Raw genomic sequence first — 13,176 nt, 5'->3', positions numbered from 1 at the left:
CACGCGCTCAGTCATAGTTCCCCGCCTTACCTTTCGGGTCACTTTCCGTTGTCTCGCCGCCTCCGTCCGTCGCTCGCCGCCGTTCTTGTCATCCCCGTACAGTATTTCTCCATGTGTGCTGAATTTCTTTTTCTCTCGTTTATACCTGTCGCTGCTGAATAATCCAACCGCTGATCTCCATACCGCTGGCTCTCCGAGGCACTTCCAGGACTCCACATGTACGGTACGTCATCAGGACCCCCTGCCTTTGAACTCCTCCTCCTCTTCGATGCCCTCCTCGCTTCTTTTTACACTCGTTTCTGCTCCTTTTGCGATCGCCAGTAATCAGCGCTTCTACCCTTGGCTCTCTTTCATTTTTCCCCATTCATTCATCATATTCCTAGGAGTCTGGTTGTTGAAGTCCTGGGTTTACTTTGATGCTTCGGCGTCCTGTCGGAGGGCCGTGTACCACGTGACCGGGCAGATGCGGAAGATGCATCAGCCATGTTGTTTTTTTTAAAGCAGGAACATCAGCCTCCACCGGGACCTCCGTGTCCGGGACGAGACGGAGGTCTTATCTTATCTTGACCTCCACCTGTTTTCTGCTCTCACTACAGATCACAACGGCAGCTGCAAAGGTCACAGTCCGTGGAGATTCACGTCTACCTTCATCCGTCACCGTTGCGAACAAGAAGGGGCTCAGGGCCTATCCCCAACAGAGTCCCGCTTCCACCTTGAACTTCTCTGGTCCCGTCTTACAGCACACCGCACAACTGTCTCCCAGCTAGCATACATGTCCTGCACCAGTGCAACACACTTCTCTGCCGCTCCAGACTTCCTCATAGGATACCAGAGCTCCTCTCTTGGCAACCTGTCGTATGACTTTTCAAGGTGTACAAAAAGGCAATGCGGCTCCCACCGGCCTTCTCTGTACTTCTCTATGAGCATTCTCGGCGCAAATACTGCATCGGTAGTACTCTTCCTTTTTCCATGTGTATTTTATTTAATTTTCTCTTTCTCTTGTCATTAACTGTCCCGCCGTGCATTTGAGTCCTGGTATGGCCTTTGCTAGCTCCCTCTTTACCTTAGGCTGCAGCCTAAGGTAAAGTGTGTCTGATGATTTTTGGTTATAGTAACCTTGGTTGCCACTGGCTGTAATCTTGGAAACGCAATAGAAGGAGCTCCTGACAGATCTGGAAATGACTGGAGGTGGAAAAGACGGGGGACGGCTGCTTATAAAATGCCCTTCCGCGTAGCCTAGTCTCGTTTACGGCCGTACCACCCTGAACACGCCCGATCTCGTCTGATCTCGGAAGCCAAGCAGGGTCGGGCCTGGTTAGTACGTGGATGGGAGACCGCCTGGGAATACCAGGTGCCGTAAGCTTTTTCATGTTCGTTCCCTCTGTCAAAAGCAGGGGGTGCTGTCTCTGAAGAGCGCCAACATTTCACACACGGACACACGCCGCTCATTCCCTTGTGTCTGTCCCACCGGAGTCAACGTGAAGCCCGGCGCGACACGCGCTCAGTCATAGTTCCCCGCCTTACCTTTCGGGTCACTTTCCGTTGTCTCGCCGCCTCCGTCCGTCGCTCGCCGCCGTTCTTGTCATCCCCGTACATTATTTCTCCATGTGTGCTGAATTTCTTTTTGTCTCGTTTATACCTGTCGCTGTTGAATAATCCAACCGCTGATCTCCATACCGCTGGCTCTCCTAGGCACTTCCAGGACTCCACATGTATGGTACGTCATCAGGACCCCTTGCCTTTGAACTCCTCCTCCTCTTCGATGCCCTCCTCGCTTCTTTTTACACTCGTTACTGCTCCTTTTGCGATCGCCAGTAATCAGCGCTTCTACGCTTGGCTCTCTTTCATTTTTCCCCATTCATTCATCATATTCCTAGGAGTCTGGTTGTTGAAGTCCTGGGTTTACTTTGATGCTTCGGCGTCCTGTCGGAGGGCCGTGTACCACGTGACCGGGCAGATGCGGAAGATGCATCAGCCATGTTGTTTTTTTTGAAGCAGGAACATCAGCCTCCCCTGGGACCTCCGTGTCCGGGACGAGACGGAGGTCTTATCTTATCTTATCTTGACCTCCACCTGTTTTCTGCTCTCACTACAGATCACAACGGCATCTGCAAAGGTCACAGTCCGTGGAGATTCACGTCTACCTTCATCCGTCACCGTTGCGAACAAGAAGGGGCTCAGGGCCTATCCCCAACAGAGTCCCGCTTCCACCTTGAACTTCTCTGGTCCCGTCTTACAGCACACCGCACAACTGTCTCCCAGCTAGCATACATGTCCTGCACCAGTGCAACACACTTCTCTGCCGCTCCAGACTTCCTCATAGGATACCAGAGCTCCTCTCTTGGCAACCTGTCGTATGACTTTTCAAGGTGTACAAAAAGGCAATGCGGCTCCCACCGGCCTTCTCTGTACTTCTCTATGAGCATTCTCGGCGCAAATACTGCATCGGTAGTACTCTTCCTTTTTCCATGTGTATTTTATTTAATTTTCTCTTTCTCTTGTCATTAACTGTCCCGCCGTGCATTTGAGTCCTGGTATGGCCTTTGCTAGCTCCCTCTTTACCTTAGGCTGCAGCCTAAGGTAAAGTGTGTCTGATGATTTTTGGTTATAGTAACCTTGGTTGCCACTGGCTGTAATCATGGAAACGCAATAGAAGGAGCTCCTGACGGATCTGGAAATGAATGGAGGTGGAAAAGACGGGGGACGGCTGCTTATAAAATGCCCTTCCGCGTAGCCAAGTCTCGTTTACGGCCATACCACCCTGAACACGCCCGATCTCGTCTGATCTCGGAAGCCAACCAGGGTCGGGCCTGGTTAGTACTTGGATGGGAGACCGCCTGGGAATACCAGGTGCCGTAAGCTTTTTCATGTTCTTTCCCTCTGTCAAAAGCAGGGGGTGCTGTCTCTCAAGAGCGCCAACATTTCACACACGGACACACGCCGCTCATTCCCTTGTGTCTGTCCCACCGGAGTCACCGTGAAGCCCGGCGCGACACGCGCTCAGTCATAGTTCCCCGCCTTACCTTTCGGGTCACTTTCCGTTGTCTCGCCGCCTCCGTCCGTCGCTCGCCGCCGTTCTTGTCATCCCCGTACAGTATTTCTCCATGTGTGCTGAATTTCTTTTTCTCTCGTTTATACCTGTCGCTGTTGAATAATCCAACCGCTGATCTCCATACCGCTGGCTCTCCTAGGCACTTCCAGGACTCCACATGTACGGTACGTCATCAGGACCCCCTGCCTTTGAACTCCTCCTCCTCTTCGATGCCCTCCTCGCTTCTTTTTACACTCGTTTCTGCTCCTTTTGCGATCGCCAGTAATCAGCGCTTCTACCCTTGGCTCTCTTTCATTTTTCCCCATTCATTCATCATATTCCTAGGAGTCTGGTTGTTGAAGTCCTGGGTTTACTTTGATGCTTCGGCGTCCTGTCGGAGGGCCGTGTACCACGTGACCGGGTAGATGCGGAAGATGCATCAGCCATGTTGTTTTTTTTAAAGCAGGAACATTAGCCTCCACCGGGACCTCCGTGTCCGGGACGAGACGGAGGTCTTATCTTATCTTATCTTGACCTCCACCTGTTTTCTGCTCTCACTACAGATCACAACGGCATCTGCAAAGGTCACAGTCCGTGGAGATTCACGTCTACCTTCATCCGTCACCGTTGCGAACAAGAAGGGGCTCAGGGCCTATCCCCAACAGAGTCCCGCTTCCACCTTGAACTTCTCTGGTCCCGTCTTACAGCACACCGCACAACTGTCTCCCAGCTAGCATACATGTCCTGCACCAGTGCAACACACTTCTCTGCCGCTCCAGACTTCTTCATAGGATACCAGAGCTCCTCTCTTGGCAACCTGTCGTATGACTTTTCAAGGTGTACAAAAAGGCAATGCGGCTCCCACCGGCCTTCTCTGTACTTCTCTATGAGCATTCTCGGCGCAAATACTGCATCGGTAGTACTCTTCCTTTTTCCATGTGTATTTTATTTAATTTTCTCTTTCTCTTGTCATTAACTGTCCCGCCGTGCATTTGAGTCCTGGTATGGCCTTTGCTAGCTCCCTCTTTACCTTAGGCTGCAGCCTAAGGTAAAGTGTGTCTGATGATTTTTGGTTATAGTAACCTTGGTTGCCACTGGCTGTAATCTTGGAAACGCAATAGAAGGAGCTCCTGACAGATCTGGAAATGACTGGAGTTGGAAAAGACGGGGGACGGCTGCTTATAAAATGCCCTTCCGCGTAGCCTAGTCTCGTTTACGGCCATACCACCCTGAATACGCCCGATCTCGTCTGATCTCGGAAGCCAAGCAGGGTCGGGCCTGGTTAGTACTTGGATGGGAGACCGCCTGGGAATACCAGGTGCCGTAAGCTTTTTCATGTTCGTTCCCTCTGTCAAAAGCAGGGGGTGCTGTCTCTCAAGAGCGCCAACATTTCACACACGGACACACGCCGCTCATTCCCTTGTGTCTGTCCCACCGGAGTCACCGTGAAGCCCGGCGCGACACGCGCTCAGTCATAGTTCCCCGCCTTACCTTTCGGGTCACTTTCCGTTGTCTCGCCGCCTCCGTCCGTCGCTCGCCGCCGTTCTTGTCATCCCCGTACAGTATTTCTCCATGTGTGCTGAATTTCTTTTTCTCTCGTTTATACCTGTCGCTGTTGAATAATCCAACCGCTGATCTCCATACCGCTGGCTCTCCTAGGCACTTCCAGGACTCCACATGTACGGTACGTCATCAGGACCCCCTGCCTTTGAACTCCTCCTCCTCTTCGATGCCCTCCTCGCTTCTTTTTACACTCGTTTCTGCTCCTTTTGCGATCGCCAGTAATCAGCGCTTCTACCCTTGGCTCTCTTTCATTTTTCCCCATTCATTCATCATATTCCTAGGAGTCTGGTTGTTGAAGTCCTGGGTTTACTTTGATGCTTCGGCGTCCTGTCGGAGGGCCGTGTACCACGTGACCGGGTAGATGCGGAAGATGCATCAGCCATGTTGTTTTTTTTAAAGCAGGAACATTAGCCTCCACCGGGACCTCCGTGTCCGGGACGAGACGGAGGTCTTATCTTATCTTATCTTGACCTCCACCTGTTTTCTGCTCTCACTACAGATCACAACGGCATCTGCAAAGGTCACAGTCCGTGGAGATTCACGTCTACCTTCATCCGTCACCGTTGCGAACAAGAAGGGGCTCAGGGCCTATCCCCAACAGAGTCCCGCTTCCACCTTGAACTTCTCTGGTCCCGTCTTACAGCACACCGCACAACTGTCTCCCAGCTAGCATACATGTCCTGCACCAGTGCAACACACTTCTCTGCCGCTCCAGACTTCCTCATAGGATACCAGAGCTCCTCTCTTGGCAACCTGTCGTATGACTTTTCAAGGTGTACAAAAAGGCAATGCGGCTCCCACCGGCCTTCTCTGTACTTCTCTATGAGCATTCTCGGCGCAAATACTGCATCGGTAGTACTCTTCTTTTTTCCATGTGTATTTTATTTAATTTTCTCTTTCTCTTGTCATTAACTGTCCCGCCGTGCATTTGAGTCCTGGTATGGCCTTTGCTAGCTCCCTCTTTACCTTAGGCTGCAGCCTAAGGTAAAGTGTGTCTGATGATTTTTCGTTATAGTAACCTTGGTTGCCACTGGCTGTAATCATGGAAACGCAATAGAAGGAGCTCCTGACAGATCTGGAAATGACTGGAGGTGGAAAAGACGGGGGACGGCTGCTTATAAAATGCCCTTCCGCGTAGCCTAGTCTCGTTTACGGCCATACCACCCTGAACACGCCCGATCTCGTCTGATCTCGGAAGCCAAGCAGGGTCAGGTCTGGTTAGTACTTGGATGGGAGACCGCCTGGGAATACCAGGTGCTGTAAGCTTTTTCATGTTCGTTCCCTCTGTCAAAAGCAGGGGGTGCTGTCTCTCAAGAGCGCCAACATTTCACACACGGACACACGCCGCTCATTCCCTTGTGTCTGTCCCACCGGAGTCACCGTGAAGCCCGGCGCGACACGCGCTCAGTCATAGTTCCCCGCCTTACCTTTCGGGTCACTTTCCGTTGTCTCGCCGCCTCCGTCCGTCGCTCGCCGCCGTTCTTGTCATCCCCGTACAGTATTTCTCCATGTGTGCTGAATTTCTTTTTCTCTCGTTTATACCTGTCGCTGTTGAATAATCCAACCGCTGATCTCCATACCGCTGGCTCTCCTAGGCACTTCCAGGACTCCACATGTACGGTACGTCATCAGGACCCCCTGCCTTTGAACTCCTCCTCCTCTTCGATGCCCTCCTCGCTTCTTTTTACACTCTTTCTGCTCCTTTTGCGATCGCCAGTAATCAGCGCTTCTACCCTTGGCTCTCTTTCATTTTTCCCCATTCATTCATCATATTCCTAGGAGTCTGGTTGTTGAAGTCCTGGGTTTACTTTGATGCTTCGGCGTCCTGTCGGAGGGCCGTGTACCACGTGACCGGGCAGATGCGGAAGATGCATCAGCCATGTTGTTTTTTTTAAAGCAGGAACATCAGCCTCCACCGGGACCTCCGTGTCCGGGACGAGACGGAGGTCTTATCTTATCTTATCTTGACCTCCACCTGTTTTCTGCTCTCACTACAGATCACAACGGCATCTGCAAAGGTCACAGTCCGTGGAGATTCACGTCTACCTTCATCCGTCACCGTTGCGAACAAGAAGGGGCTCAGGGCCTATCCCCAACAGAGTCCCGCTTCCACCTTGAACTTCTCTGGTCCCGTCTTACAGCACACCGCACAACTGTCTCCCAGCTAGCATACATGTCCTGCACCAGTGCAACACACTTCTCTGCCGCTCCAGACTTCCTCATAGGATACCAGAGCTCCTCTCTTGGCAACCTGTCGTATGACTTTTCAAGGTGTACAAAAAGGCAATGGGGCTCCCACCGGCCTTCTCTGTACTTCTCTATGAGCATTCTCGGTGCAAATACTGCATCTGTAGTACTCTTCCTTTTTCCATGTGTATTTTATTTAATTTTCTCTTTCTCTTGTCATTAACTGTCCCGCCGTGCATATGAGTCCTGGTATGGCCTTTGATAGCTCCCTCTTTACCTTAAGCTTTAGCCTTAGGCTGTAGCCTAAGGTAAAGAGTGTCTGATGATTTTTGGTTAGAGCAGTGTAGCACCCAACCTCTTAGTTAATGCAGTGATAGTACAATGGTTAGGGCCCTGGGAACGTTACTTCGATGAAATTTTCAATGGTAAACAGGAGAAACAATAATACCTAATTTTTTGATAACTTAAACTTATTTATGCTGTTTGATTATAGCGGTGCCTCCATCTCCTAAGGATAAAATATGAATTAAGACAAACACAGATCTCTTTAAGTACAAATTTAAAGTTTAGTTTCACAAAATTAAAAGAAAGAAAAATGAAATAAAATTGGTAGTGCGTTCATTTGAGATTTTGTCGCTTTGCAACTACATAAACATATTCAAAAACCATGTACATCCCTTCAAGTTCAGTCCAGTTCAAAAACCATAACCTTAAAGTCCTTTTTGTTTTTCTCAGAAAGTTCAATCGTGGCAGGCCTGATTCGATGCTCGGGATCGTTGGACCAGAAAAACAGAAAATGTCCGTTTCACTTGTTCACAAGCCCCAAAATAAAATGCATGTGCTTTGATGTACTCACTAATCCTTTTGGTGTTGAAGCAATGGATAGTCAAATGTTGTCCATCACCATGCGATTCCCTCTCGGCAAACGGGTTAGCAATGACTTGGCATCACGGCATCACAAAGTGCACTCGGTGAAACTCATCGGTTAAGCCTCAGCAGAAACGTCCAGAGAATTCCTCTCGGTCCACTGAGCATCAAAGGTCTCCAATTCCAAGCTCATATACTTTACATACAGAGTATGAAATTAACTCGTGGTAAAATGCTAACAATGCTAACGCTCGATTAGCATCGCATATGTGCACTTAAACATATCGTCTAAGCATAAAAATCATATACATCGAGTACTCACTCATCACAGGGTTAAATAGTCGAAAACAGCAACGTAGACTCTGCATCCACAATGTTTTATGACCATTCTCCTTTCAGCTTAGCTTCACAAACTTCCCTCGGCAAACGCAGCAGTCGAATGCCTCGCGCCTAGATGTTCTATTGCCTTCCTCATTCAGATCCCGCCCTCACGCATGGGATTGGACACTAAGTGTACATCAACCAATACAATTCAAGAAAATACCATATTGACACTTAACATGTTTGGATGCAAACAAAAGCACATGTTGAGCTGTACGTTTCACACAAGCTTGTGGCGATTAAAAGCACGATTCCCAAATAAATGACAAAAACCTTAGATAAGATTAAACCTTGTTTTTAACCATTTATGAACACATTTTAAACATGAAATATTAAATGTTTTTACAGCCATTTCAGTCTTATTTAATTTTACTTAAATGTTAAAACATCTTTACATTTTAGCCTGTATGGTCTGTAATGAAATTTTAGACGGGCTACATCCTCCCCCTTCTAAAAGGTGTAGATGTCCTCATCTAACTGTACTGTTTAGACTTAGATCTGTAGGGGCATGTTTTAGGATGTTTCACAAGATCAGGGTTTCCTCTGGCACTGAGGTTCAAGTGAATGACCATGCTCTGGTGCACAATAGTCACAGGTTCCCCAGCTTGAGTTCCAGGTTTATCATAGGTCAAGCGGATCACTGGTTTTACTTCACGCATTGACTTTCTGCTTCTAGGGCTGGTTTGAGTTCTCAACTCCACATCAGTGTCTTCAGCTGTATCATTAGTATCTGCGTCCTCGTTGGAGGACTGATATTCCTCTTCCTGTGAACTGACAGAATGTACTTTCTCCACCTCCGGTTCACTCTCAGATGAGGGGAAATTTTCAAAGGGAGTATGCTCTGGGGTGGTTCGGTCTGGTATGGACAGTGGTTTCCTGACCTTATCATAGGTTGGGCACTCGTAGACACACTCACACTCAGATTCAGAGTTTGAAGAGATGTCAGATGTCTGATCATTTTGGTGATGTGTTTGATGTCTTAGAGTATGTTGTCTCCTGGTAACTGGTGTTCTGACTCTTTCAGTTTGTTCAGAATTATCTGGAATCCTGACAAGATAACCAATTTGTAGAAGGTGGTCTCTGTGTAGAGTTTTGACACTTCCAGTTCCTTGTTCGGGTTTGACTCTGTCTACAGGTAAGTTGGAAAACTTTTTAATCACAATAGAGGGTGTGGATTTCCATCTATCTTGTAGTTTATGTTTCCCAGTGAGGCCAACATTTCTTACGAGGACTCGGTCTCCTTCTTGTAGAGGTTGGTCTCTTACTCGTTGATCATAACAGGTTTTGTTTCTCAGATGGCTCTTGGTTGCACACTCTGCAGCTAAATGGTAAGCTTTTTGGAGTTCTTTTCTCATTTTGTCCACATACTGTAGGTGAGACGTCTCTGAATTACCGTCGAGAGCTGTACCAAAACAGAGGTCAACAGGCAATCTGGCATTGCGCCTGAACATTAAGTAGTATGGGGAATATCCAGTGGAGTAATTTTTAGTGCAGTTATACGCATGTACTAACTGACTGATATGTTGACTCCAGTTTTGTTTCTGCACATTTTCAAGAGTTCCAAGCATTGAGAGAAGTGTTCTGTTGAAATGTTCTGGTTGAGCATCACCTTGCGGATGATAAGGTGAGGTGCGCGACTTTCTTACTCCAAGCATGGATAAGAGTTCTTTTATAAGGCGGCTTTCAAAATCTCTACCTTGGTCTGAATGTATTCTAGCGGGTAGGCCATAATGAACAAAGTACTTTCCCACAATACTTTGGCAACTGTAACTGACTTTTGGTCCTTTGTAGGAAATGCCTGAGCACACCTTGTATAACAGACCTGGGCATTGTACGGCCCACGGGCCACATCCGGCCTGCGGGATGGCACTGACGGGCCTGTATGACAGACCTGGGCAATGTATGGCCCGGGCCACATACCTTTGGTTGACTCTGACCGCCAGTGTAAGGTTAATTGGAAATTACAAAATAAACATACTTTCTAATTTCACCTCATTCATGGGCTAAAGCTGCACTGCTTTTATTCTGAAGTTGTTTTTTTTTTAATTCACGCACATAATGACGTAATGCGTATATCAAGACATGTGCGCGATTGAATCACAAGACAACTTTCACCCTCAAAAATGTCCCGCTCAGGCTAAAAAAAGAAAGGTAGATGCCGAATGTAGGATTTTCAACAAAAATTGGACAGCTAAGTATTTATTTACTGAGGTTGGAGGTAAAGCTGTGTGTTTAGTTTGCGGGGAGCAGATCGCCGTGTTTAAGGACTACAATTTGAGTCGGCATTACCAGACGAAACATGCAGAGAAATATAAAAACCTGACTGATGACGAAAGAACGCGGACATTGGAAGCTTTGCTAGCTAAGCTGCAAACGCAGCAAGGCTTTTTTACCAAGCTTCATACATCCAGGGATGCAGCAACCAAGACCAGCTTCGTGATATCCCACAAAATAGCCAAAAACAGCAAGCCATTCGCAGAGGGGGAGTTTGTGAAAGAGTGCTTGGTAGACTCTGCAGCACTAATATGCCCTGAAAAAAAAGCGGCATTTGAGCAAGTCCCGCTGTCCAGGCGAACCGTGGCGAGAAGGATCGAGGACATTGCGGGGAATCTGGAGCTACAGCTGCAACGTGAAGTGCCAAGTTTTGACTTTTTCTCCTTGGCTTTGAACGAGAGTTGTGATGTCCGCGACACAGCCCAGCTACTCGTATTTGTCCGTGGGATAGCGCCGGACTTCAAGATTACGGAGGAGCTGGCAGCAATGCGGTCGTTAAAAGGGATGACGACAGGGAGCGATCTCTTCACTGAGGTAAATGCTTGTATGGACACGTTGGGACTGAAATGGGACAGACTGGCAGGTGTCACCAAGGACGGTTGTCCAAATCTTACAGGGAAAAATGTCGGACTTTTAAAACGCATGCAGGATAAAGTGACTGAAATTGACCCTGATCAGAAATTGGTATTTTTACATTGCATTTTACACCAACATGTGTTGTGCACATCAGTGCTAAAAATTAACCATGTTATCGATGTTGTTACTATAATAGTTAACTTCATCAGGGCGCGGGCACTGAATCACAGACAGTTTATAACACTTATGGAGGAGCATGAGAGTGAGCACAGTGACATTGGCTACCACACTTCTGTGAGATGGCTCAGCCTGGGCAAAGTGCTAAAAAGAGTCTGGGATCTGAAAGCAGAAATCCAGGAGTTTTGTGAGACAAAAGGCAAGGCCATCCCAGAGCTTGCAGATGAGGACAGGATGGCAGATTTTGCATTTGCTGTTGACGTGACTGCACTGATGAATGAACTGAACACCAAGCTGCAAGGCAAGGGCCTTTTTGTGCATGAAATGCACAGCCTGGTGAAGGCTTTTGTGAGAAAGATACAGTTGCTTTCAAGACAACAGGAGAGCAACACTCTCACTCATATGCTGATCCTGGAAGAAGTCACACCATCAGCTGATAACCTCTGCAGGTACTCATCCATGCTAGGAGCATTGCATGGTAAGTTTTCAAGGCGATTTGAGGATCTTAGAACAATGGAGAATGACATGCACATGGTTTCCTCTCCCTTTACCTTTACCTTCAGGTGTGGATGATGCACCCAGTGATTTTCAGCTGGAACTCATTGACCTGCAGTCTGATGTAGTACTGGCAGAGCACTTTAAGTCAGGATCTCTGCTGGATTTCTACTCTTCTCTCAAGGAGGAGAACTTTCCAAACATTAGGAGACATGCTCAGAAGATGTTTGTTCTCTTTGGCTCTACCTACATTTGTGAACAAACATTTTCAATGATGAAGTTTACAAAATCCAGGTATAGATCCTCTCACTGATGATCATCTGGATGAACCAAAATTTCCTCAAACTCAACAGCAACAAAACAGAAATTATCATATTCGGCCCAAAACCCTTGCTAAATTCCTGTCACATTCTCGCACTCTCCATTGATGGTCACTCTGTTTCCCCCTCCCCCCTGGTAAGAAATCTTGGAATCTACATGGACCCTGCACTCTCTTTTAGGCCACACATAAATCACATCACCAAAACATCTTTTTTCCACCTCCGAAACATAGCACGCCTCCGACCCACTCTTTCACACTCTGCTGCTGAAACACTAATCCATGCATTTATCACCTCCAGACTCGACTACTGCAATAGTATCCTATATGGCCTCCCCTCTAATGCCCTTCAAAAACTGCAATACGTCCAAAACTCTGCTGCCCGACTACTTACCCGCTCCCCTTCCAGAGAACACATCACCCCCATCCTCCGTCAACTTCACTGGCTGCCCATCAAACAACGCATCCACTTCAAGATCCTCCTCACCACCTACAAAGCCCTCAACAACCTCGCCCCCCCATATCTCACCGATCTTCTACGTCGCCACTCTCCAGTGCGTCGTCTTCGCTCCTCGGATGAAAACCTCCTAACTCCAATCTGTAAGTCCAAGTACCGCACCCTGGGAGACAGAGCCTTCGCCATCGCCGCCCCCACCCTCTGGAACTCCCTCCCCCCAGCCATCCGAGAGTCAAACTCATTGTCTTCCTTCAAAAATAACCTCAAGACCCACCTCTTCCAAACCACCTACAACACCTACAGCTCTTCCCATTAACAATGTTTATGTTCTATGTTTTCCTGTCGTCAACCTGTAAAGCGTCTTTGTGTACCGTGAAAAGCGCTATACAAATCGTATGTATTATTATTATTATTATTATCATCTGTCAGCTGTGCTTCACATCTCCACTTCAGACATTCAACCTGACTTAGATGCACTCGTTAAAGCCCAGCAGAGATTAGATTTCTCTCACTGAACAAGAAAAAAGAACTTTAAAACACCAAATGAGGTAGTTAGACCACAAATGTAGGCATGTTAAGGCACCAGATAACAGTGAACTGGGGCCCTTTTTCTCAAAATCACAGTTCAGTGACAGTCAATATGTTGTATCTTGCTTAATGTTTGGTTCACAAAGACAATATTGTGATGTCTTTAAAATGCTCAGAACCTTTACACAACTATCCAACAGTATATGGAACTCAAAATGTGTTTTGAAGTGAATGTGACTGAAAATGTTCACTAATATGAGTCACAAATAGTAAAAAACGTAATTTTTTTGTCTACCATTGTGTTGAGAAATTTGAATGAAT

General features: G+C 47.5%; 1 protein-coding gene and 4 non-coding genes across 5 annotated transcripts; all 5 read left to right on the top strand.

The window, feature by feature from the left end:
- The first annotated feature begins 1,244 nt into the window (after positions 1-1,244).
- On the top strand, positions 1,245-1,363 carry LOC147220037 (5S ribosomal RNA). Its single transcript, XR_015108596.1, has one exon. It is a non-coding gene; the product is annotated as a 5S ribosomal RNA (ribosomal RNA).
- A 1,380-nt stretch (positions 1,364-2,743) lies between these two features.
- LOC147220036 (5S ribosomal RNA) lies at positions 2,744-2,862 on the top strand. The gene has a single exon (XR_015108458.1). It is a non-coding gene; the product is annotated as a 5S ribosomal RNA (ribosomal RNA).
- A 1,380-nt stretch (positions 2,863-4,242) lies between these two features.
- LOC147220035 (5S ribosomal RNA) lies at positions 4,243-4,361 on the top strand. The gene has a single exon (XR_015108302.1). It is a non-coding gene; the product is annotated as a 5S ribosomal RNA (ribosomal RNA).
- Positions 4,362-5,741: 1,380 nt separating this feature from the next.
- Positions 5,742-5,860, top strand: LOC147220034 (5S ribosomal RNA). Its single transcript, XR_015108609.1, has one exon. It is a non-coding gene; the product is annotated as a 5S ribosomal RNA (ribosomal RNA).
- A 4,989-nt stretch (positions 5,861-10,849) lies between these two features.
- LOC147220033 (general transcription factor II-I repeat domain-containing protein 2B-like) lies at positions 10,850-11,629 on the top strand. Its single transcript, XM_086171186.1, has 2 exons — positions 10,850-11,505; positions 11,620-11,629. Exons 1-2 carry the CDS (start codon positions 10,850-10,852, stop codon positions 11,627-11,629), a joined length of 666 nt encoding a protein of 221 aa, XP_086027312.1.
- The last annotated feature ends 1,547 nt before the right edge of the window (positions 11,630-13,176 follow it).

This window comes from Fistularia commersonii, chromosome 24, assembly GCF_037954325.1.
Source record: "Fistularia commersonii isolate RoL2024-O1a breed Wild chromosome 24, RoL_Fcom_v1.0, whole genome shotgun sequence".
Lineage (NCBI taxonomy): Eukaryota > Metazoa > Chordata > Actinopteri > Syngnathiformes > Fistulariidae > Fistularia > Fistularia commersonii.
Note: the sequence above shows the minus strand (reverse complement) of the source record. Positions and strands in the feature narration are given on the sequence as shown.